The sequence below is a fragment of the Coffea eugenioides genome, unplaced genomic scaffold, assembly GCF_003713205.1.
Source record: "Coffea eugenioides isolate CCC68of unplaced genomic scaffold, Ceug_1.0 ScVebR1_3220;HRSCAF=4395, whole genome shotgun sequence".
NCBI lineage: Eukaryota > Viridiplantae > Streptophyta > Magnoliopsida > Gentianales > Rubiaceae > Coffea > Coffea eugenioides.
The window spans coordinates 356-26150 of record NW_020863777.1 but is presented as its reverse complement, the minus strand read 5'-3'; the positions used below and the strand labels follow the sequence as shown (position 1 = coordinate 26150).

At 34.6% G+C, this 25795-nt stretch overlaps 1 protein-coding gene, 2 long non-coding RNA genes and 2 other non-coding genes across 7 annotated transcripts; 2 read left to right on the top strand and 3 right to left on the bottom strand.

The window, feature by feature from the left end:
* Positions 1–34: 34 nt before the first annotated feature.
* On the bottom strand, positions 35–2817 carry LOC113757664. The gene is made up of 4 exons (XR_003466446.1): positions 2298–2817; positions 1776–1904; positions 1029–1473; positions 35–247 (listed from the first exon to the last, which is right to left on the bottom strand). It is a non-coding gene; the product is annotated as an uncharacterized LOC113757664 (long non-coding RNA).
* Positions 2818–4670: 1853 nt separating this feature from the next.
* Positions 4671–4773, bottom strand: LOC113757669. Its single transcript, XR_003466449.1, has one exon. It is a non-coding gene; the product is annotated as a small nucleolar RNA snoR103 (small nucleolar RNA).
* A 994-nt stretch (positions 4774–5767) lies between these two features.
* On the bottom strand, positions 5768–15186 carry LOC113757666 (general transcription factor 3C polypeptide 3-like). 3 transcript variants are annotated; one of them, XM_027300814.1, is made up of 7 exons: positions 14968–15186; positions 14713–14854; positions 14529–14609; positions 12572–12951; positions 11401–11512; positions 9545–9652; positions 5768–8835 (listed from the first exon to the last, which is right to left on the bottom strand). In XM_027300814.1, exons 3-7 carry the CDS (start codon positions 14574–14576, stop codon positions 6574–6576), a joined length of 2910 nt encoding a protein of 969 aa, XP_027156615.1. In that variant the 5' UTR covers positions 14577–14609; positions 14713–14854; positions 14968–15186; the 3' UTR covers positions 5768–6573. The 3 variants fall into 3 exon arrangements, with proteins under 3 accessions (XP_027156615.1, XP_027156616.1, XP_027156617.1); XM_027300815.1 differs by lacking the exons at positions 14529–14609; positions 14713–14854; XM_027300816.1 differs by lacking the exons at positions 14529–14609; positions 14713–14854; positions 14968–15186 and adding an exon at positions 11820–11883 and having other exon boundaries at positions 12572–12651.
* A 4781-nt stretch (positions 15187–19967) lies between these two features.
* LOC113757668 lies at positions 19968–20070 on the top strand. The gene has a single exon (XR_003466448.1). It is a non-coding gene; the product is annotated as a small nucleolar RNA snoR103 (small nucleolar RNA).
* A 3512-nt stretch (positions 20071–23582) lies between these two features.
* Positions 23583–25358, top strand: LOC113757665. Its single transcript, XR_003466447.1, has 3 exons — positions 23583–24102; positions 24496–24624; positions 24929–25358. It is a non-coding gene; the product is annotated as an uncharacterized LOC113757665 (long non-coding RNA).
* The last annotated feature ends 437 nt before the right edge of the window (positions 25359–25795 follow it).

Sequence of the window (25795 nt, the reverse complement as noted above, 5' to 3'; positions counted from 1 at the left end):
ATATGTACAAACATAATCATACGACTGAGATCAACACTGTGAGGAAACGTGCTTCATCCTCTTTAAGATTTCAGTCCATTTGATCCATAGCTCCAGAAACTAAAGAATATATGTGAAGTTTGTAAAAGATATTAGCACTGAAATGGAATAGAATATGAACCAGTGTTTGGATCTTTCACAGCTTTGAAATTGTCAGCGCTCATTCCAAATTGACCAGAATTGCAATTTCCAATTTCCCTCAGCTTACCTGATCAAAAGGTAAACAATTCAACTTCGTGAGAGACATCATCATATGCAATTGAACACACATATAAACTGGAAATAATTGATACCCTAAAATACTTTCACCATCAACCGTATCCAAGTAAAGCAGACAAAGTTAAGCAGATTTTGCTGCAATTGTCCAGGGTTCAACAAAATGAACTCTCCTTGCTTGAGGTGCCAAATAGGGAAAAAGGAATAGGAGAAGCAGATATAACCCATAGAATGTAAGAATAAAGTCACAAACAATAATGTTGGCTGCCAATGAACTCAGAAAAAGTGACTCAACTGCACAAGGCGTGTTGAAAATATGCAGACAAACCAAGATCAGAAGTTCAATAAAAACATAAACAAAAGGATTGGAGTTGTTCTATCAGCATAGTATGGTTTCCAAAATCTACACCTTGGGTTCAGGAAAGTACAAGAATCTATTCTCATTTAATCATGATCTCCAAATGCAGCAAAGATAAACCATGAACAGCTTGAACAAATTCGCCCTCTACAACTTCAAGCACTGCCAGGCTATTAATAATTTGCAAATACTTCACTACAAAATGAGTCCATCACTTCAACACGCATCACAGGATATGATGACAGAAACAAATGTAGTTCATTCTTGAACTACCTCAGCTTAACTAAATGCAATTTGTTCAGGCACTAAATGTTATGAAGGAAAAGCAGACAAAAGCACGCTCAATTGCACAAGCACAGTAACACATACCATAAGAAATACCTTCACTCTAGTTCACATATATGGAAGTGCTTACATTTCCCTTAAACCATCCTTGTGCTAATCTCAGTAATCGTTTGTCCACTTCCACAAGCATCTATTCTTTAGCAGCACCTGAAGCAAAGCTTTATCTGCTCACATTAACCTTCCCCTTCCTCCAGAATCTTCCGAATGCACTAGCCACCTCAGCTCACACTAGCTCCTTTTACTTTTGCAAAAATTCCAGATCCTCTCCTCCTCCTCCACTCTTCTCCCCTAGAACACATTTTCTTTTGCAAAAATGAAGCATTCCTATATTTACACGTGAAGAGCAAAAAAGAATCATTTAACAGCAACTACCCAAAGAAGTTCATACCACCAATGGTCAACAATCATTTCTTCCTTCATCTTTTGACGTTTTTCATCTGCTAATGGCTTCAAGCGAACAATCTGTCTTCTAGCTTGATCATATGATGGGTCAACTTCCAAAACCTTTGTCATATCTGCATATTGTAATGAACACCAGCATAGGAAACAATAAATTGTGAAAAGCCATATGGACTATATGAGAAGATTAATGAATGCCATTGGCTTTGCGTGTGTGTGTGCTTTTGTGTGTGTGAGAAAGAGAGAGAGACAGAGAGAGAGAGAGAGAGAGAGAGAACAAGCAAGATTGCAGCCATTACACATATAATAAAGCCACCACAAATCATAGATTAGTCTTCTTATAAGCACAAGTTTGTGCTAGAAGTTGCCAGCAGCTGCTCAATGACAGTAAAATATTCAAATTCTTACACCGACATACCTGCTATAGTCTCTTCAAATTGTTACAACTTTTCATACACCTCTGCTCTTCTTAGCAAAACACTTATGTAGTTAAGGTTTAGCTCCAATGCTTTTGTGCATTCTTTAATACCATCATCATATTTTTTTTCTGTAAAACAAACCACCAAAAAGAACTTCATCAAAATCCAGTCAAAAACTTACCAATGCATGACATATGTATAACAATGCATATAAATAATGATATCACATTAGGAGTTATTTGCCAATCAGCCAACAGGTATTAGCAACAGATAATGGAGGCTGCTGTAACGGCAACCACCACCAAGATGCTTAGTGAGGAGGCTAAGTGTATGGGTCCTCTCCAACACAGGGAAAAGAATGGGAAAAGAATACTTTAATGGACAACAAATTATAGCTTTAGGAAAAATTCTAAATACTAAGATAAGTACCTTCTCTTCTCCAAAGATAAAGGATAAGTACATCTTGTTAATGGACAACAAATTATAGTTTTAGGAAAAATTCTAAATACTAAGATAAGTACCTTCGCTTCTCCAAAGATTAAGGATAAGCACATCTTGTCTGCCCCTATGAGCTGAAGAGAATTGATATCCAAATTTGATAGTTCAAATCAAATTGAAAGGGATACAGCTCAGATTGATGAAAACAGATCTTCGAGGAACCTTATTTGGACATAGCTAACAGACTTTCTTCCATGTTCACCATTGACACATTAAGGAGATTACATACAGATTAAGGCATAGCACGTTGCCATGGCCAACTTTCCTACTCGTCAAGATTCAAATCTATCAGCTGTCCAATGTAATTGGAACAATAATAAAAGCGAGGTCTATTTAGATCTGGCAAGAAGAGGTGTAGACAAAATGAGTATTAGCCGTTTATCACTATCAGAGCCAATATATCTTCTTTATAATAACTCAAATTCAGCCTTCATGTGACCATATCTAGATAACAATGTCACCAGTCAAGAAACTTCAAGGAAACCTATAATCATGTAAAAAGACTAAATTAAACATTCACAATTTTCACAACAATGCAGTTGCAATAATATCCACTTGTCTCTTTAACAAAAAAAAAAAAAAAGTCTTTGTTTCAGACATGAACTATGTACATGTTTTATTACAATATTATTTTTAGAATTTGCCTCAAGTTCCATCAAATGCTCTCGCAGAGAGAGTTTTTTATAACACAATCTTTATGTTTTACTACTCAGCCAAATGATACCCAAGATCAACCCATACTAATCAATTACAACATTCAAAACTGCATTCCAACTCATAGATATAGAGAAAGTTAAAGAGCAACTTTTCAAGAAATACATGCAAAAAGTACAATTTTGCCATGTATCAACTCAGCAAGATGAAAGCTTACCAGTTTATTTAACATGCAGCATGATTTGTATGGCATACTGACCGTAATTCAACAGATTTGGATATACTGGACACAGCTGGTAAAGCAATATCATACTTAGACAATGCCTCTTCATCTTGACCATCTTTAAATAATGTATTATCTTCAACTTTTGCATCGTTGGCTTCTGTTAATGCTTTCTGCTCCAAAGAGAGATAGCTTAAGAGATGACAAGAACTTCTAACAAAAATACAGCTACAAGAGTTTATAAAAAGAACCAGGGCAATAACAGGACAAGAGGATTCCCACGTGACTCCAGCTTGGATCTTCACCAAAAAATTCAGCTTCAACTTCTCTTTTGACTTTCAGAATGTTTTCTGCAATGCTGACCACCCCCAAGATAAACAGCCCAATCAGATACATTCAAAGCTTTAACAGAAGTTTCAAAAATCATCCTTTTCTGGTGGCTAACTACACACATTTTCACAGTCCGAGACAGTTCACATGAAGAAGTTCAATAGCAAAAGAAAAGAGTCTTGATTCTTAACCGTGAATCACAATCAAGTAAACAACAGATATGCTAGTCTGGTAGATAATCTGCCAGATAAATAAAAGAACAAATTTCTGAACTATGCTTCTTCCTACCATGAACAGAATAGTTACTATCTAATCTAGCTAAAATAAAAAATCCAATCCTATTCAAGTGTACAACAGACGACATAAATTGTATACCACTTCACCTGAAAGTGACTGAGTTGTATCATACAATTTTCACAAGTATCAAGATTGATACTGGGACAAATGATCAATACTCATCTTAAATACACAAGATGTATTTAATGTAAAACCTATTTCGCCATTGTCAACACTTTGAAATATTTCAAACTCCAACCGAATATTTATTACTGAGAATAAAACAAAGGAACAATGTGGTAAGAATACTTCTCCCAACTGCAGCAGCTGGTCCCTGGTATATTGAATATGTTCCCTACCCCAAAGAGAGTGTCTCCAGTATACAATAGAAAATTAAGAACAGATTGGAAAAATCAGCTAGAGCAAAAATAGCCCAATGGAACAGGTAAGAATATGGACCTAACAAACAAGGGTGACGATTGAGTATTGAGTATTACATGATTATGCAATTAACAAAATGGTTGCTAAGTCCATTACAACCTAAAAACTAGGGCATTAAGTTGGTTTAACATTTCGACCGGAAAAAAATAAACATCACATATCATTATATATTCAACCAATGGTGCAGAAGTTCCATGCAACTGCCCCATTTTAAAATAGAAAATAATTCAAATGCATGCAGAGTCCTTTGCAAACTATCCTTGGATGCAAAAGTAAAAAAGTGAGATCACAGCTGTTCACCACCAAGTCGTAACGAAATCAAGTGCATACAGAGTGGCAGGTGGCGATTAGATAGACAGCACGGCGATCTCAATATTCATCATTATAAGGAAAACGAAAACCACAATTTTGAGGAGGCCAGGCCTCAAAAGGAGCATCATTTTTTACTCCTTAAAACAATCTACTGGAGCTTTCATGTATGTAGGGCAATTTATGGGCTACAAGATACTCGTTAAACACCCACCGGAAGCCTACTCATGTTATCTCCATATTTACAGCAGATACACATCTTAAATGCACTACCAAGAATTAGGAACATTTTAATCAGTTCCCTCACAGGCTCGGCAAGGGTAACTACATACAATGATATATCAATAGCAATACACGCTGTTGAGAAACAAAAGCTGTGTGGTTTTATCCAGCAAAGAAAGCAGAGGAATTACAGAGGGGCATACCATAATTAGCACCCCAAGAATGTTTTCAGAAAAGAATCGAGTACCCAAACCAAATTGTCTGAGGAGAAAACACTGATTTTGAGGAATGAAAAAAATAAGTTGAGAACTCAACAATTAAATTTTGGCCCGTAAAACTCCAGCTAAGCACATTAATATCAGCTTCATCAAGGAATCAATATCATCTTTCTCAAATCAAGACTATTCTCAAGCAAGAAGAGAAGCCAATAAGCTACATAAATGGCTTGCATCCCAGTGCTGCTGCAAAAATCAAGAATTTTTAATCACCTTAGAACTGTCATTTACGTATAAACACATCTTCAACTGTGCTAAAAGAAAGGTTCCATACACATAAATGAACAAGATTTCCATGATCCAACCACATTAACTGTTTTACTTGATACAGAGGCGAAAACACATGCTTCTTGGAAAACAAATTCCTTGCCGAACATAATGCACAAAACAACATCCTTGGAAAAAAATACCTTGCCTAACATAATGCAGAAAATGAAAAATGACATTCTTAAAAACAAATATCCTGCCAAACATTAAGCAGAAAACAAATTTCCACAAATACATTGTGCACATATCTATGTGATTATACATTTTTTCACACGTACAACTGGCCATGTTAATTTCCAATAACACAACTGCTACCATGTTTCCTGCACTAGTAAGTCCGCCAAACCTCAAAATTCGAAAATTTAACAATCAAAACCAGCAAGAACAAGACTCAAACTTCCATAATCAGCTGCAAAACTTTTTCTTAAAAATGCAAAACCAAAAAATTAGCACTAAACCCAAAACTAAACTAAAATCTACAAAACGAAATACAGAATCAGCACCAAACAGCTTCACTTACACACCAAACCATAAAAATCCCAAAATTTTCTAATCTGTTCACCAAATTATCTAAGAACTAGGCATAAATTCATCAAAAATTTAACATACTAACTAAAACTCGATAAGCCCAGAAAAAACAAACGAAAAAACCAGTACTTTTACATACCAAAAATCCAATCTTGAAGCAATGAACAGCTAGACAATTGAGGTAAACATGGACAGAAACCACAAAACCCAAGACCTGATATGTAATTTTTAAACAGATGACAATTAGACATGAACGAGGAGAGTGGAGCGGGCGCTGCCATGAGGCTGGAAAAAAGGAGATTAGAAGAACTGGCATCATTGTTATTGATTGAAGAGGGTTCAAAATGAGGACCAATCAGACTGCTGCCACCTCAGCTTCCACCTCCAGGTCTATAGCTTATCACTGTCTGATCAGCCTGAACATCTCAATCAAAAGCAATCTTCGCCGTCCAAATTTTTTGAATCAAAAAGATTCAAAATTTTAGAAGTAGATGCTGAAGGGAGTTTGCAATTGCAAGGTTTCGATTTTCAGCCGCTTATTTGTGTTGCAAGTAGCCAAAGAACTAACTGAAATTACCTATAACCGTTTTACTTTCCTGCCAAGATTCAAGAATTCAGTGTTTCTCTGCACTTGGACAACAAAAGACATACCTTGCAAACACAGACAATTACCATTTCTAAGGTTAAATGTCTGTGTTGCTAATCAAAGCAAGACATATCAAATGTGGCTTTTCCATAAACAAGAAATTGCATTACAGGGAATACTTTATTCAGTCATATGACACAATGATCTTTCAAGATTTGCCTGGCAAGATCAATTGCTCCACTTTTCTTGTAGATCAGATGCAAGTTGTAAGCTGCTTCCCGACGAAGATCACAGTAGCCTGACTTTGGAGAAGCCAGACCATCTGGTTTCTCATTTGGAAGGTTTGGCATGGGGCAATCACTTTCATGCATTGTAAGAACCTTTTCATAGTTTAAAGCAGCAAGAGAAACAAGACCGACATGATGATATGCTCGAGCTATATTATACAGTGCTTCCTGACTATATCTGCAAAGCTGTAAATTATTGTAAAGAAATGCCAATCCTTGGGCCACAGACTGATGTTTGTTTTGAAGTCTGTGACCTAGGGCCAAGTTTATCAATGCAGTTCCAGCACAAAGATTGACCAAGGGAATATCTGGCATCAGCTTGTAAGCTTCCAAATATTCCCGAACAGCTGCTTGATGCTGGCTGATCATGGTAAACTGGTGCCCGAAAATGAGAGTGAGTGGTACACAACTTTTGTGCTTGGTTCGCATGGTGTGCAAAAACTTGTTATGCTTTGAATATCGACTGTCCAGTTTTGACATTACTTTGTAATAGCAGTTCCATGCAGAAAAGCTATAAGGACGTTGATCAACAATATAGCGTGCATATTCAAAGCCGTGAGCAGGATCAGCAATAGTGTATGCTATTTGGGCTCCCAGAGTTCTAAGCTCTTCGTTCCTTTCAACAGACAAAACATTGGAGGCCAATTTCAGAGTTAAATTGATGATTTTCAATGCTTCCCAATACTTTTTCAAGGATGCTAGTGATTTGCATAATTCTATAATGAGATGATGATGTTCTGCATCTCTTATAAGGTTTGGAAGAGGAAGCTCTCTTGGCGCTTGTTGGGGAGATTCATCCTCTGAATCATCACTTATCCACTCAATTCCAGCAGCCAGAGCAGCAGCTCTTTTTGCTTCCTTCTTTTTTAGTAACTTTTTTGCTCTGGACGCTCTAGACAGATCTGATGCTGAAGCTACAGGTCTAAATCCATGAAACACAGTATCAGTCCTAACATGATCAAGTATTTTTATCCGTTCAGAAAGAACACTTTTTGATAGCTTCTTCCTTGGCCTGACCTTTTGTTGTATAGTCTCAAGAAACAATGTCTCGCGAACCACAGGAAAAAAAACATCTACAAATGCCTCTAACAATCCTTTAGCTTTATAGATTTGAGAAAGCTTCAACTTTATCTTCCCATTAAGCCACCATGGTTTTGCTGCATTTAGGTTCAAGTTAAATAGTGATTCTGATTCTTTAGGAGGACATAGAACAGAAATGGCTTCATCATCTTTATTTTCTTCAAGAAGAAGTGATGACAAAGCCAGCCGAGCATCAACACTATTCTCAAGTTTGTCTAAAGCTCTGTAGAAGTAACCAATTGATTGCAATCGTTTCCCCAGACAACAGCAACACTCAGCAATTTTCAGATACAGGCAACCATTGTTCTTAACATCATCTCCTACCAACATCATATAGTATTCTACTGCAGATTCATAATGCCCGTGATTCATTAGTGAATCTCCAATCTGAATAATCAACTGGCGATGATCATGTAAATTCTCATGTCTCAAAACATTGAAAAGAGCTTCTGCTTTTACCAAGTTTCCAAGGTGAATATGACATATTCCAGCTTTTGTGCGTAGACATAATGGCATCTCTTTCCCAGAGCAGTAAACCTGCTGTGCATGCTCAATATGCTCGAGGGCTTTATGATGTGCATTGCCTTCCATGTGTAGTGAAGCCAATATATCAACCACATTTAAATCAGGTTCCTTGCAATAATTTCTGAGATAGCTTTCCAGTACAGTGACTGCACGCTCAGATTGGCCACATTTTTTATACAGCTGGGCCGCAGTCTGTAGTACCTTTACATTGTCGGGACAGAGCTGTGAAATTTGCTCATATGAATCAGCAGCTTTCAAATAATCACCCAACTCAACATAAAGAGATGCACGGTGAAACCGCAAATTGATATCTTCAGGATCTGCTGTTATTGCTTTAGAAAGGCAGTACCTGGCTTGTCCTGTATCACCTTGTTCTACGGACCATGTCACAAGAAGCTTCCACAGAGATGCATCCTTTGGGGTTAAATGGGCAGCAATCATGTAGAAATCCAAGGCTCTCTTCTTATCACCCATCTCATTATAGATGAGCCCAAGCCTATGATATGGATCAGGAAGATTGGGAGAAAGACGAATCACTTCATAAAACATCCCTATGGCCTACAAGCTCAGAAAATCTACAATGAACAAGAAAATTGATAACCAAAAACAACCATTATAGACATTGCCCTTCTAAAGATTCCAAGCACACAACCAGAAAATGCCCAAGTCAAAATGAGATTCCGACCAGTTCTAATTAACATAAAGTGCTATGTGAAGACAAAAAGTGACCATCGTATTGAATTTCTCAAAAAGTGCGAGTAAAACTTCATAAGAAATAACTCGGCTTTTACTGAGCTTGTACAGTTACTTCACTGTGCCTAAAAGAAAACTAAATATGCTATTTTTTATAACCATTATAACTAGATCCTCAATACAAAAGGTCTGACTTAGCACAAGACTTAATTCTCATATATCCAGAACAAAGTCAATGCATTCAAACTGCAAGAAACTTATTCACTCAAAGGAGAGGACCAACACTTTGCAAAGCAGGCTAACAAAGTGAATAGATCTGTAATTTTGCATTCCTTATGAAGAAATAGTTCTTCAGCCAACATCATTGTAGATGCCCATGAATAACAAAATGCAAGATATCCAGTCAAAGCAAATGGTAAACAAACTGAAATTTACCCAAAAAGAGAGACAATTAAGGAATGGTCACCACCATGCCTTCCATAGCAGTAATTTGCATGGATATAGTTAAAACCAAATGGTAAATCAAGTAAAGATTGCCCTACAGAATGACAAATAAGGCAAGCTAAGGCCATACCTCTCCATAGCGGCCATGGGCATAATGAAGAGTAGCATCACCAAGTTTTCGAGTCACTTCAGGACTGACTTTATTCCTTGATCCCTTTCGTCGACCTCTTCTCTTGGACTGCACAAGGTAAAAAACAAGCAGTTTGCAAAATGTCCCAAAACCAAAAAAAAATAGGGTAGCATAAAACTTCAGAAGATAATGCAACCAAAAAAAACCTTAAAAAACTTAAATATGAATCCAACCAATTTTATTTGTCCGCAAAGCCAAAAAAAAATGTCATGAACAGAGAAAAAAAAGATCAGGAATGTGAATGTGGCTCTCAAATTTCTTTTCCTCAGTCTTTGCCTCAAGCTGGGTATCTCGCTAAGGTGTTGGGCTGCTTGGCAGGAAAAACAAGAGAAAGATAGCTTCTTAGAAAGGTCTCCTACAGATTAAAATGGTTTTTGCAACCATCTCCATCTTGAAACACTGTCAAATTACTCAAATAAAGATGGATAAAAAAGTTACTTACACTAGTCTGAGTTGTGACTTTCAATTTGGTAGAGACAAGGTCCAGTGATATTTTTGTTTTAGGTGTTGATAATGAATTAGAGTGAGTCCCAAAAGACTTGGTACTAGCTAGTGTGCTCTTACCCAGGTTTTCATGGATTAATTCCTATATATGCATTATGAAAAGACTTACATATGTCCACTCAAGACATGAGTTAAAATAAATAAATGAAGCATATGAAGACCAATGGTTTGAGGTGGCACCAGAAACAGAATATGCTCCCCTGAAACACCCAGAATATAAACGTTAAGGTACTAACTATTCTAAGAAATCTTTATCAATAGAAGTTTCCTTTCACGATGGCAGCAATGCTTATAACTAAAATACTTGACGGAGAACATGAGAGCCAAGCTGCTGGCCTTGTTCCTGCTGCTTTTGATATAATGGTGACAGATATCAGACTGCATATGTAGGGAAGCTGCTTGGCCGCATTCTTGCTGGTTTCTCAAAATCTTAAGCATTACCAAAATCGGACTAGATTATGTTTGGGCCACGGGTGAGCAAAATGAGCAAAAAATTAAAAAAACAAGTCCACAGGTCCACGGCAAAAGTCACTCAACAGTTAAAGGAATATCTATGGCTCAGATTCCATTCGTCTACAATCTGATCAAAGAAACCCAAAAAAAAGGAAGCATTATCAACTATGGTAAAATTGAACTCAATCTATTAAAACAGCTGTTCTCCAATTATCATATCCTTGTAAAAGCTCTTTAATATAAGTCCAAAAGAACAAAGAAACAGCCAAAAAGGAGGGGGTCATTTCACAGGATTGCCAATCACTTTGTCACCGACGAGGTTGCAAGGTCAAGAAAAATCTTACTCAAAATGAAAACTGGAAAAGGAACCAACAAGAGTAATTTTTTCCCCAAAAAAATGAAAAAAAGGAACTATATTAAAGAGAATTACGTGGGTGAATCCAAAACATGGTTGCATAGATATGGCGTTGTACTTTATTGAACACATTACAAGAGTGAAACAACATGAAAAGACACGTCCTTTTCATCAACTGAAAGGTCATACCTACCACATTGAAGCATGAAAACTAAGCCTTTAGGTTTCACAGTGCATCTTGGCTAGTGCAAAAAGTTAATCATAAGTTGTATTTTCAATGCGAAATTATTTTTTTTTAGTCAATGCATTCATAATAAAGCAGATGCATGAATGCAGCACAATGTTACAAGAAAAAGACATGATTTTGAAATTGTCTAGACTAGTTAAGCTCGAAATCCTCCAACTTAGCCACAAGTGCAAGAGCAAAAATTGGTGAAAGCACAAAGCTATGGTGGAAAAAAGTGAACATGCATGAATACCATACCTTCCTGGATCTTCTTCTAGAGCCATAATTCATGAGTTCCATTATTTCTTCCATGGTTGCACCAGAAACATCCTCTTGTCGTTGCCGTGGTTTTTTAGCTGCAGGTACTTCCCTGCCACACCACCAATGAAAGAAACGAAAAGAACATAATATCAGCAGAGCATTGAGCAAAAAAGTTGGAAACTTGAGAAAAAGAAAAAACTTTTAAGGGGATTCCAATGGGAAGTATTAAATCACATGCCAAAAAATTCATTTTTCTTTCCTTCTTTAGGTACATAAGAAAACATTAATTCCTTTATGTGCAAAAAATTACAATGAGAACAGACAGTTTCACAATGGTTCAATTGTTTTCAGTGAGTAGATGCCACCTTACTGATACCAAAAATTGACATAGGAGACTCAAACAAAGCCACACTTACTCTCTACCTCCCTAGGTAGGCCATCTAAGAGACCCAGCAATGCCATGGCAATATCAGGTTTTAGCTGGAGACAAAAGAAAGCTAAATCACCATTACGACCCACTCAAAATTGGAAACTCGCCAAGATTCCAAAAAATAAAGCAATGAAGAAAAAGGCTAGATCATCTGATCAAAGACAGCTAAATGAAGCTGTTAAGAAGTAACCAGGTAGCACATTCAAAAGAAACGAGATACAGAAACAACAAAGTCAAACTGCAAATATATATATATGCCAGTGTGTGTAAACTTCTATAACCTCAGCAAAATCTTCAATAAAACCAGAGGAAAAAGATAGCTCCTCTATTAGCGCGACCAATTCTTTCAAATTTTTACAATGTAGGTCGCCCTTATTTAGTTCCATCAACAACAACAACAAGAGAAGCAATCTTCTATAACCTCAGCAAAATCAACAGCCGGATGACTTGATTGTTTCCAAAATTTATTAAACATGTCTTATTGAAGCAAACAGAACACAATTTGCATGAAGCTCTTGATAGGAAACAAACGATGAATTTTCAATCAAAATCACAATAACAAGAAGACGGAACTAAATAAGAGCGACCTACGTTGTAAAAATTTGAAGAATTGGTCGCGCTAATAGAGGAGCTATCTTTTTCCTCTGGTATTATTAGCAATACTCATTCAAAGGACTTGAAGAAATAGTGCAAGTTGCTTTTGATTAGCAAATAGTCAGAAGGAGAGAGAGAGGGTACCCTTGGGGTATGGCTTGGAGACGGGCCTTGCGCTTTTTGGCAGCCAAAGCTTCATAGTCGTGCTCCAGGCGCTGGAATTGTTCGTAAGGCTGGAGCCCAGATGCGTCCTCTTTGGCAAAAGCCAGAGGATCCATGTCATCACTGAACCTGAATTTATACCCTTCTTCCTCTTCATCCTCATCATCATCATCTTCTTCTTCAATATTAGCCATAGTGTTAGCAGTTGTGCCTTCTCCTTCATCATCGACTTCATGTTCTTCTTCCAATTGTGATTCCAATTCCATAGGATGCTCATCTGCATGGAACTCACTGCTGCTACCTACAACCCCAGCACCCTCGCCCTCCTCCATTCTGCTCTCCACCCAAGCGCTAATTGAACTCTGCAAAGGAAAAGCCAAAAGCCTTAGGGTCCGTTTGGTTGGACTGAAAATATCTTTCATATCGAAGTCATTTTCCTGGAAAATCACTTCCTTCTCCATAATATTCTGGTGTTTGGTTACTTAGGGTACGTTTGGTTCTACAGAATTGGAATTGAATTGGAATTGAAATTCTATAGAATTTGAATTCTAGGAATTGGAATTCCAAAACGTTGGAATTCTTTTGTTTGGGAAATGCATAGAATTGATATAGAATTCATTTGGAATTCCAAATTCTTTGTTTGGATGCGAGAAGAATTCATTAAGAATTAGAATTGTTTCCATCTAACATTTGCTTACATAAAAATTTTCTTTTTTTCTTTTTCGTATGGAATAATTTTTTAAACATTTAGCTAATTCTTACTAAAGTTTCAAGGAAAAAATCAATTAATGCCTTTAATAATTTATTTTTTCTTGCATTTAACCAATTGTTATTAAAGCTTTAAAGAAAAAAACCAATTAGTTCCTTTTCTACAAAATAAAAATATAGTATTACTCTTGTTTCCTTTATTCTTAATTAAATTATATTAGATACAAAACTAATTGGGGTATGTAAGACAACAAGATAAAGTTCGTTGTGTATGTAAGTAAAGTTTCTGGACAATGATGAACAAGAAAGTAACTATTCACAAAATAAAAACAAGAAACTATGAAGTCTAAAGTATCTCTTAACAAGACCACATTAACATGCCTTTTCATGCAGACACGTTTGACCCAAAACTTCAAGAACAGTTTTGAACAAAAACCTGCATCACTTGTTACCAACAAACCATAAATATCTCATCTTGTGCAATTCGTTGATTTTTAAAGAGAAAATTATCAGTGGAAAGGTGTGCTGCCAAACATACACAAATCCACATGCATAAACAGATTGTACATGGTTGCACAAGTGAAGTTGCTCTAGTCCCTGCAAGAGAGCTTCTTCGACCTTTTGCAAAGAATGCTGAAGATCATATATTCTCACAACTTGCTGAGCACTAATTATCATGACATTAATTATCATGACATGAGTCTTAACATCAAAAAAACGATACATCTCTCAAAATGGTCCATCGCTTCTTGAACAAACCAAAATTGTGGTCTTGTTGAGAACAATCACACCACAGCTTATTTGAATCCATCAACTGTGACAAATACAAGTTCATTAACTTGACTAAAATTGCATCCACTACTAAAGACTTCAGCAGAAGTAGTAATTAAATCACCAGAATGCAGCTTTAGGATGAAATAAGTTCCCTTGTTGAATGTCAATAACCTCAATTTTCTTTACTCCATTTTCTTTCTGTCGGTAGATTCTTTCTTTCTCCATTTCCTCCCTCCTTTGGTGCATTTTAGATTCTTTATTTCTTCCTCCTTTTGTACTTTTAGAATCCATTAAATTTAAGCGCTAATTGAGTACTAAACTTTATATTGAATCTTGGGAAAATGTATATATCACGTTTCAAACCTTGTCTAAAGTCTGAACTTATTTTATCAAGGGATACAGAGTATTTATCTTTGAGTTGCATATGCAAAAGGCTGGAGTTGAATAGACCACAAACCTCCAGGATGTGATGCAACTTGCCGTCTATCCTTGTTTTGCTCATCATCCTCAAGAATAACAGCTTTATTATCTCCTAGAGCTGACATTAAGTTGACACCACAAAATTAAGACATGGACTTCTTTACTATATAGTATATTAGGAACAAAAATTGCATGATAACAAGGTTGTACGTGGGGCTTACGCTCTAAAAATGTCAATACTTCAATAAAAAGAAGATTGAACATGCTGCTCATACACCAATCCAGTACCAAGTTTCTATAAAAAAATAGACCTCCGTCCTTAACAAGGGTCTTTCCAACTGTAGGTTCTGAGCCATTGCTGGGCTGTAAAACCAAAGTCAAGAACCATTACTAGAATTAATATCTGGCACTCAAGGGTTAGGCAGTGCTTTGTAAGAAAACGTCAAATTTCAGTGCAAATTCTTAGGAGATATTACCTTCAAGACTGAAGAACCCAATTCGAGAAAATTAGGCAGGGGTAAGGAGAGAGCACTCAGATTAGTCTTGCGATTGGCAAGATGATGGGTGGATGCGTGGCAGGAGAGGCGAAGGGCAGAGGGATGGCTGAAACGAAGAGCGATAGGGGAAACGATGGTGGAAGCGGCAAAATGTTAGGGCAGAGGTAGAAGCGATGGTGGAGAGCAGGAGCACTTGCGGCTGAGAAAAAATGGTGAATTAGAATAGGAGAGAGGGATGCTTGTATATTTGACCCGCTTTTAATTTTTTACCCATGTTAGATTCGCGTGTATATCCATTTCTTATGGTTTAGTTGTGAAATTGGAATTAGAATTCTTTTGGTCCGGTAAAGAATTCAATTCATGGAATTGAACTCTCATAGAATTCAAATTGAATTCTAATTCTTCAATTGGAGCATAATCCAAACAACAGAATTAGAATTGGAGCCCCAATTCCAATTCTAAACCCCAATTTCATGGAGAACCAAACATACCCTTAGTGAAAATATTTTCCAAATTCCTTTTTTTCATAATTTTCTGGTATTTGGTTTGTCAGTGAAAATATTTTCTGACTTCCTTTTTTAGTATTTGTTGATATGTTGCAATATTTCCTATTCTTAAAACATTCCTCTCATTACAAGTTGTTTTTAGTTTCTATCCATTATAATCATATTATCATTTTTAGTGCGAATCAATTGAACTTGTAAATAATCACAATGAATTAGCTCATAATTTGAATCGTATAATGATTCATTATTCAACAGTTATTCTTTTAAGCTAAGAACCTCAGTGCTAATGAACTCCTATAACTACCAGAAATCAGCTTAAAATTTCAATAAATAAAGGATCCGTTTGGATTAGCTGTTCTTGGGGTTATTTTTCAAAAACAACACTGTAGCATTTCGTTTTTGAAATACAAGTCCGTTTGGATTAGTTATTTTTTGAGTTGTTTTACTATAGATGTTTTTTGGATTATTTTTAGAGGTATTTTTAAAACATATCTTTGAGTATTTTTATAATTTATAATTTATATATTTTTATATTTATATACATTTATGCATTTATAATACATTTATAAATATTTATAAATAAATATATTTATATATTTATATAAAAATATATCAATATATTATAAATGTATTATATTATACATAATACATAATATAAATATATTTATAAATGTATAAATGTATATTATTATAAATGTATAACTTATAAATGAATATTATATAAATGTAAAAATTATATATTTTTATATAAATACATATTTATGCATTTATAATACATTTATATAAATATATAAATAAATATATTTATATATTTATATATTTATATAAAAATATATAAATGTATTATATTATATATAATACATAATATAAATATATTTAGAAATGTATAAGTGTATATTATTATAAATATATAAATTATAAATGAATATTATATAAATGTATAAATGTATTATAAAGGTATTATATTATATATAATACATAATATAAATGTATATTATAAATATACATAAATATATATATTATGTATAAATGTACATTTATATAAATGTATAATATATATAATATAATATATATTATATTATATATAATTTTATAATATATATATTTTATATAAATATATAAAAATATATATTAAATAAATAAATTATATATAATATGAATAAATAAATATATAAATATATTATTTATAAATATTTAATATATATAATATACATTAATATTAATTATAAATATTTGAATATTAATAAATATGGTGTTTATATAATATTTCAATTTGTAATATTTATTGTATATTTCATTATATAAATATTTATACAATATATAATATATAAATATATAATATAAAATTTTCAATTTGTATAATATACATAATATTGTATATATATAATATAATATAATATACATAATATACATTTATACATTATTACATATTATGTATATTATATATTATACATAACATTATTATACATATTATATATTATACATAACATTATTATACATTATTATACACAATAATGTACATAATAATGAAAGTACATTAATAATGTATATATTATAAGACAATGTACATAATATATTATGTATAAATATTTATACATTTATGTATACAATATTACATATTATGTATATTATATTATATTATATATAATATTAATGTATATAAATATTTATATAATATATAATATATAAATATATAATTTTCAATTTGTATATTTCAATTTATATTAATATAATATATATATAATATAGATAATTGAAATATACAATTTGAAATATACATATTAAATTTGTATATTTGGAGTTGTTTTTGATATTATGTATACAATATTACATATTATGTATATTATACTATGTATAATATTAATGTATATAAATATTTATATAATATATAATATATAAATATATAACATATAAATATATAATTTTCAATTTGTATATTTCAATTTATATTAATATAATATATGTATAATATAGATAATTGAAATATACAATTTGAAATATACATATTAAATTTGTATATTTGGAGTTGTTTTTGATATAATGTTTGGATATGAGTGTTTTTGGAATTGTTTTTGAAATACACATTTACTGTAGCATTTGGAATGTGAAAAACAGTTTTTCAAAAACAGGTGCAAAAAAAAGGAATCCAAACGGACCCAAAGATATTTCAACCAAATGGAAACTGCAGGTCATATTATCCAAAAGAAACGTATATCAGAATATTAAAGAAAAATGACATAAACCACCAACAGATCAGTGCATAGGCTAAGTATCAACAAAAAGACACCTTGCAGCACTGCAAAGGGATGAAATAAGTCAAAAAGTAAAACAAAAGAGACAACACTCAAGATTTTAACAACACAATAGCACATAACAGAAATCAGATAAGCATCTACAATCTATCTCACATCATAGCTCTCCCTTCTTCTCCCTAGTTCCTTCACACCCCCTCAACATCCCTCTAATGTAGTCATCATCTCTAAACTTGCTCTCTCAAATAAATTCATGGCAATAAACGATGCTTGCTGCCATCACATGGTAGAGAAATTGTATCATTTGTCTTCTGCTTGAGACCTGATCAAGTACTCTTGACACTTTTTCCAAAAAAAGAAGACATTAATGGAGCAACAGACACGTGTCCAGAGAGCAATGGATCCAAATTCAAATCAGATTTGTCAACCTGAAAGTATGGGCAACTTCATACAACCTGTAGAACCTAGCTATAAGTTGACCAACAGAATTACTACTCGCGCAATGAAGTGTAACAAACACACAAGAGTTTTCCTAACAAAATAAAGCAATTATATGTATTATCACTGAGACTACATCAACGAGTAATTCATTTATTAATCACAGCAGGAAAAGGATTTAATATAGTAAGCTATATGACAATTGTCATAGACTATTATGAGTTCATAAATACATGCTTATAACAGGAGTTTCATTCCTTACAGTTGCAATATTAACCTCCAATTGCACCTTCAACCCCGTTTACCTGCATGCTAAGAAGATCAACAATAATAGCATCAAAATCACTGGGTCAAGACTTGTCAAGCAATTCGGCACATAGCTTGAAGTTAGCACAGATTAAAAAAAAAAAGACAGAGAAAAATAATTGAATACTACCAGTAAGAGAATCACTCCACTTTGAATTATAATGAAAGGAATGACAAATGAATATATTTTGGAAGCACACGTGATGTTGGAGGTTATATCAAAAAGCTACAAATTTTTGTTAGGATGATTTTCATGATTACATGACCATATAAATGTATTTTCACAAAAATTGATTCCGTCCCTACCCTTGACTTGATCTTTAATTCGTGAAACAGAGTTAAGGCTTCTGGGATCCCTTCTGATGAGAAAGTGAAGTTTGCATATGCAATCAACATAAGAAAGCTAGTCAAGCCACCACTACCAGCAGGATACTGGGGAATTCTGACCAAGGCTGAAGACCATGTCGATCAACCGATATATAAAACAGCAGAATTGATCAACAAGAGCAAATACAATGTATCTGATGAATATGTTCGATCATTTATCGATTTTCAGGAGCTAAATTATCATGAAGGGACCACAGTAGGAGCAAAGGCGAGTGGAATTACTGATTGGAGACACTTAGGCCATCCACAGTGGACTTTGGTTGGGGAGGTCCTGTTACAGTTTTTCCTCTGTCAAGAAACCTGCTTGGAAGCGTTGAGCCCCGTTTCTTTTTGCCCTATTCTTCAGCAAATGAAGGGGAAAAGGATGGTTGTAAACATGCTGTTAATGTTTGGCAGGATATTTGTTTTTAAGAATGTCATTTTTCATTTTCTGCATTATGTTAGGCAAGGTATTTTTTTCCAAGGATGTTGTTTTGTGCATTATGTTCGGCAAGGAATTTGTTTTCCAAGAAGCATGTGTTTTCGCCTCTGTATCAAGTAAAACAGATAATGTGGTTGGATCATGGAAATCTTGTTCATTTATGTGTATGGAACCTTTCTTTTAGCACAGTTGAAGATGTGTTTATACGTAAATGACAGTTCTAAGGTGATTAAAAATTCTTGATTTTTGCAGCAGCACTGGGATGCAAGCCATTTATGTAGCTTATTGGCTTCTCTTCTTGCTTGAGAATAGTCTTGATTTGAGAAAGATGATATTGATTCCTTGATGAAGCTGATATTAATGTGCTTAGCTGGAGTTTTACGGGCCAAAATTTAATTGTTGAGTTCTCAACTTATTTTTTTCATTCCTCAAAATCAGTGTTTTCTCCTCAGACAATTTGGTTTGGGTACTCGATTCTTTTCTGAAAACATTCTTGGGGTGCTAATTATGGTATGCCCCTCTGTAATTCCTCTGCTTTCTTTGCTGGATAAAACCACACAGCTTTTGTTTCTCAACAGCGTGTATTGCTATTGATATATCATTGTATGTAGTTACCCTTGCCGAGCCTGTGAGGGAACTGATTAAAATGTTCCTAATTCTTGGTAGTGCATTTAAGATGTGTATCTGCTGTAAATATGGAGATAACATGAGTAGGCTTCAGGTGGGTGTTTAACGAGTATCTTGTAGCCCATAAATTGCCCTACATACATGAAAGCTCCAGTAGATTGTTTTAAGGAGTAAAAAATGATGCTCCTTTTGAGGCCTGGCCTCCTCAAAATTGTGGTTTTCGTTTTCCTTATAATGATGAATATTGAGATCGCCGTGCTGTCTATCTAATCGCCACCTGCCACTCTGTATGCACTTGATTTCGTTACGACTTGGTGGTGAACAGCTGTGATCTCACTTTTTTACTTTTGCATCCAAGGATAGTTTGCAAAGGACTCTGCATGCATTTGAATTATTTTCTATTTTAAAATGGGGCAGTTGCATGGAACTTCTGCACCATTGGTTGAATATATAATGATATGTGATGTTTATTTTTTTCCGGTCGAAATGTTAAACCAACTTAATGCCCTAGTTTTTAGGTTGTAATGGACTTAGCAACCATTTTGTTAATTGCATAATCATGTAATACTCAATACTCAATCGTCACCCTTGTTTGTTAGGTCCATATTCTTACTTGTTCCATTGGGCTATTTTTGCTCTAGCTGATTTTTCCAATCTGTTCTTAATTTTCTATTGTATACTGGAGACACTCTCTTTGGGGTAGGGAACATATTCAATATACCAGGGACCAGCTGCTGCAGTTGGGAGAAGTATTCTGACAGGTGCCGAACCTGTGCAATAATAATAAATAAAACCTAACTACAACCCAAAGCAGTCAATAATCAATTCGAGTACTGGAGCAGGGACTCTAGGTGTGCAATGGGTTACTTGATTCACCCTGTTCCTGAAGAGTTTGCTTAATCCGATATACCTGAATTAATTATTTAACTGAATTCACTAACTAGTAGATAGTGGTAAGCAGAGTCGTCTCCTCAGGGACTGGAGAGAAATTTATTTCTTTCTGAATCAAGACAAATGGGGGTTTTCACGATTAAATGCTGAAAATAAAGTAACTGCAGAAAATAATTAATTTAAAGAAATAATTAAGAGAAACTCTAGCCAAGGGTATACTTCAGAAATGGTTCATGCAACTGATCATCGATTCACAGATAATTCCAACTTTTATTAATAGATTGGTTATAGTTGTCTAGCACGTGCTAAACAACCAACCTTTCCTTAATTTATCGATAGTTAAGGTACGACCGTTAGCTATTTCTCTAATCCAAAAACAACCTTAGGTACGACCATAGGATTTAAGTTCTAGATTGCATTAATAATTAGAAAGGCCCAATCCTAATTAACAAACACGCTACGAGGGTTTGTTTAAACTAGATCACATGCTCCCCTGACATAAACCCAATTACGCCAGTTGCTACTAAGATAGAGTTAACGAACAATTACGGATTCAATTACCTCTATTTAGCAAAATAGCCTAGATTAATAATTAATTATTGCGCACTAATCAATCATACATAAGGCTATAACAATTAAAATCAGGAAACATATAAATACTAATAAATGAAGAAAATAATTAAAAACGGTTTAGATCTCACAGTAATCGTAGAACTAATTCGTCAGTTGATCCCTCGGCTAGAATTAGGGGCTTAGTTTCCCATTAGTGGAGAATAGGCCGCGCGTGGAGAATTGGGAAAGATTTGCAGGTCAATTTTCCCTTGTTTCGGTCAATGCCAGGGGAAAGCACAAGGAAGCTTTATTGCTACCAGTTTCCCCCAAAGCGTATGAATACACTAATCTCACGTTTCTTTCCAATTCCAATCGGAATTGAGTAAAGAGTCAGGCCCACAAGGTGCACAATAGCGGCTGCTTTTTTATTCCTTTCTTCCCTCACAAAACGTACGAAGGATTGCCTTGTTTGTTTTCTTCATTCAATTTAATTGAGTCAATGGAGAATAGCCGATTGCTCAAGTCAACAGAAGATGGAAAAAAAGTAATAACGCAAAAGTCAATAATGGAGGCTTTTTTTTTTTTGTCTCTTGCTTTTCCCCTCAAAGCTGCGGCCAGCCTTCCCAAAAATAAGTAAAAACTCCCCTCTAACCTAAGCCGCGTGAGAGATAAATATAATCCCCCCATTAGCCGAAAAATTGTTACTTGTCTTTTTTTTAAATTGCAGCCAGACTTCCTAAAAATATATTAAAATAAAATCTATTACAGTTAGGTCTCTTCTGCTCCTCAAGCGGGCCCCACGTTCGATGAATCTTCTAAAAATTGAATTTAAGCACTTTTCAGCAACCATTCCTGCAATTAAGCACCCAGAACAAAATATCAGTAGAATCCACCCAATTAAGGAAAATATTTAATCAATTAATTGCGCAATAATGCTCAAAATACCCGATAAAATACATCCTATCAAATTCTTACCACATTGTTCCTTTGTTTTATTCTCAGTAATAAATATTCGGTTGGAGTTTGAAATATTTCAAAGTGTTGACAATGGCGAAATAGGTTTTACATTAAATACATCTTGTGTATTTAAGATGAGTATTGATCATTTGTCCCAGTATCAATCTTGATACTTGTGAAAATTGTATGATACAACTCAGTCACTTTCAGGTGAAGTGGTATACAATTTATGTCGTCTGTTGTACACTTGAATAGGATTGGATTTTTTATTTTAGCTAGATTAGATAGTAACTATTCTGTTCATGGTAGGAAGAAGCATAGTTCAGAAATTTGTTCTTTTATTTATCTGGCAGATTATCTACCAGACTAGCATATCTGTTGTTTACTTGATTGTGATTCACGGTTAAGAATCAAGACTCTTTTCTTTTGCTATTGAACTTCTTCATGTGGACTGTCTCGGACTGTGAAAATGTGTGTAGTTAGCCACCAGAAAAGGATGATTTTTGAAACTTCTGTTAAAGCTTTGAATGTATCTGATTGGGCTGTTTATCTTGGGGGTGGTCAGCATTGCAGAAAACATTCTGAAAGTCAAAAGAGAAGTTGCAGCTGAATTTTTTGGTGAAGATCCAAGCTGGAGTCACGTGGGAATCCTCTTGTCCTGTTATTGCCCTGGTTCTTTTTATAAACTCTTGTAGCTGTATTTTTGTTAGAAGTTCTTGTCATCTCTTAAGCTATCTCTCTTTGGAGCAGAAAGCATTAACAGAAGCCAACGATGCAAAAGTTGAAGATAATACATTGTTTAAAGATGGTCAAGATGAAGAGGCATTGTCTAAGTATGATATTGCTTTACCAGCTGTGTCCAGTATATCCAAATCTGTTGAATTACGGTCAGTATGCCATACAAATCATGCTGCATGTTAAATAAACTGGTAAGCTTTCATCTTGCTGAGTTGATACATGGCAAAATTGTACTTTTTGCATGTATTTCTTGAAAAGTTGCTCTTTAACTTTCTCTATATCTATGAGTTGGAATGCAGTTTTGAATGTTGTAATTGATTAGTATGGGTTGATCTTGGGTATCATTTGGCTGAGTAGTAAAACATAAAGATTGTGTTATAAAAAACTCTCTCTGCGAGAGCATTTGATGGAACTTGAGGCAAATTCTAAAAATAATATTGTAATAAAACATGTACATAGTTCATGTCTGAAACAAAGACTTTTTTTTTTTTTTTGTTAAAGAGACAAGTGGATATTATTGCAACTGCATTGTTGTGAAAATTGTGAATGTTTAATTTAGTCTTTTTACATGATTATAGGTTTCCTTGAAGTTTCTTGACTGGTGACATTGTTATCTAGATATGGTCACATGAAGGCTGAATTTGAGTTATTATAAAGAAGATATATTGGCTCTGATAGTGATAAACGGCTAATACTCATTTTGTCTACACCTCTTCTTGCCAGATCTAAATAGACCTCGCTTTTATTATTGTTCCAATTACATTGGACAGCTGATAGATTTGAATCTTGACGAGTAGGAAAGTTGGCCATGGCAACGTGCTATGCCTTAATCTGTATGTAATCTCCTTAATGTGTCAATGGTGAACATGGAAGAAAGTCTGTTAGCTATGTCCAAATAAGGTTCCTCGAAGATCTGTTTTCATCAATCTGAGCTGTATCCCTTTCAATTTGATTTGAACTATCAAATTTGGATATCAATTCTCTTCAGCTCATAGGGGCAGACAAGATGTGCTTATCCTTAATCTTTGGAGAAGCGAAGGTACTTATCTTAGTATTTAGAATTTTTCCTAAAACTATAATTTGTTGTCCATTAACAAGATGTACTTATCCTTTATCTTTGGAGAAGAGAAGGTACTTATCTTAGTATTTAGAATTTTTCCTAAAGCTATAATTTGTTGTCCATTAAAGTATTCTTTTCCCATTCTTTTCCCTGTGTTGGAGAGGACCCATACACTTAGCCTCCTCACTAAGCATCTTGGTGGTGGTTGCCGTTACAGCAGCCTCCATTATCTGTTGCTAATACCTGTTGGCTGATTGGCAAATAACTCCTAATGTGATATCATTATTTATATGCATTGTTATACATATGTCATGCATTGGTAAGTTTTTGACTGGATTTTGATGAAGTTCTTTTTGGTGGTTTGTTTTACAGAAAAAAAATATGATGATGGTATTAAAGAATGCACAAAAGCATTGGAGCTAAACCTTAACTACATAAGTGTTTTGCTAAGAAGAGCAGAGGTGTATGAAAAGTTGTAACAATTTGAAGAGACTATAGCAGGTATGTCGGTGTAAGAATTTGAATATTTTACTGTCATTGAGCAGCTGCTGGCAACTTCTAGCACAAACTTGTGCTTATAAGAAGACTAATCTATGATTTGTGGTGGCTTTATTATATGTGTAATGGCTGCAATCTTGCTTGTTCTCTCTCTCTCTCTCTCTCTCTCTCTGTCTCTCTCTCTTTCTCACACACACAAAAGCACACACACACGCAAAGCCAATGGCATTCATTAATCTTCTCATATAGTCCATATGGCTTTTCACAATTTATTGTTTCCTATGCTGGTGTTCATTACAATATGCAGATATGACAAAGGTTTTGGAAGTTGACCCATCATATGATCAAGCTAGAAGACAGATTGTTCGCTTGAAGCCATTAGCAGATGAAAAACGTCAAAAGATGAAGGAAGAAATGATTGTTGACCATTGGTGGTATGAACTTCTTTGGGTAGTTGCTGTTAAATGATTCTTTTTTGCTCTTCACGTGTAAATATAGGAATGCTTCATTTTTGCAAAAGAAAATGTGTTCTAGGGGAGAAGAGTGGAGGAGGAGGAGAGGATCTGGAATTTTTGCAAAAGTAAAAGGAGCTAGTGTGAGCTGAGGTGGCTAGTGCATTCGGAAGATTCTGGAGGAAGGGGAAGGTTAATGTGAGCAGATAAAGCTTTGCTTCAGGTGCTGCTAAAGAATAGATGCTTGTGGAAGTGGACAAACGATTACTGAGATTAGCAAAAGGATGGTTTAAGGGAAATGTAAGCACTTCCATATATGTGAACTAGAGTGAAGGTATTTCTTATGGTATGTGTTACTGTGCTTGTGCAATTGAGCGTGCTTTTGTCTGCTTTTCCTTCATAACATTTAGTGCCTGAACAAATTGCATTTAGTTAAGCTGAAGTAGTTCAAGAATGAACTACATTTGTTTCTGTCATCATATCCTGTGATGCGTGTTGAAGTGATGGACTCATTTTGTAGTGAAGTATTTGCAAATTATTAATAGCCTGGCAGTGCTTGAAGTTGTAGAGGGCGAATTTGTTCAAGCTGTTCATGGTTTATCTTTGCTGCATTTGGAGATCATGATTAAATGAGAATAGATTCTTGTACTTTCCTGAACCCAAGGTGTAGATTTTGGAAACCATACTATGCTGATAGAACAACTCCAATCCTTTTGTTTATG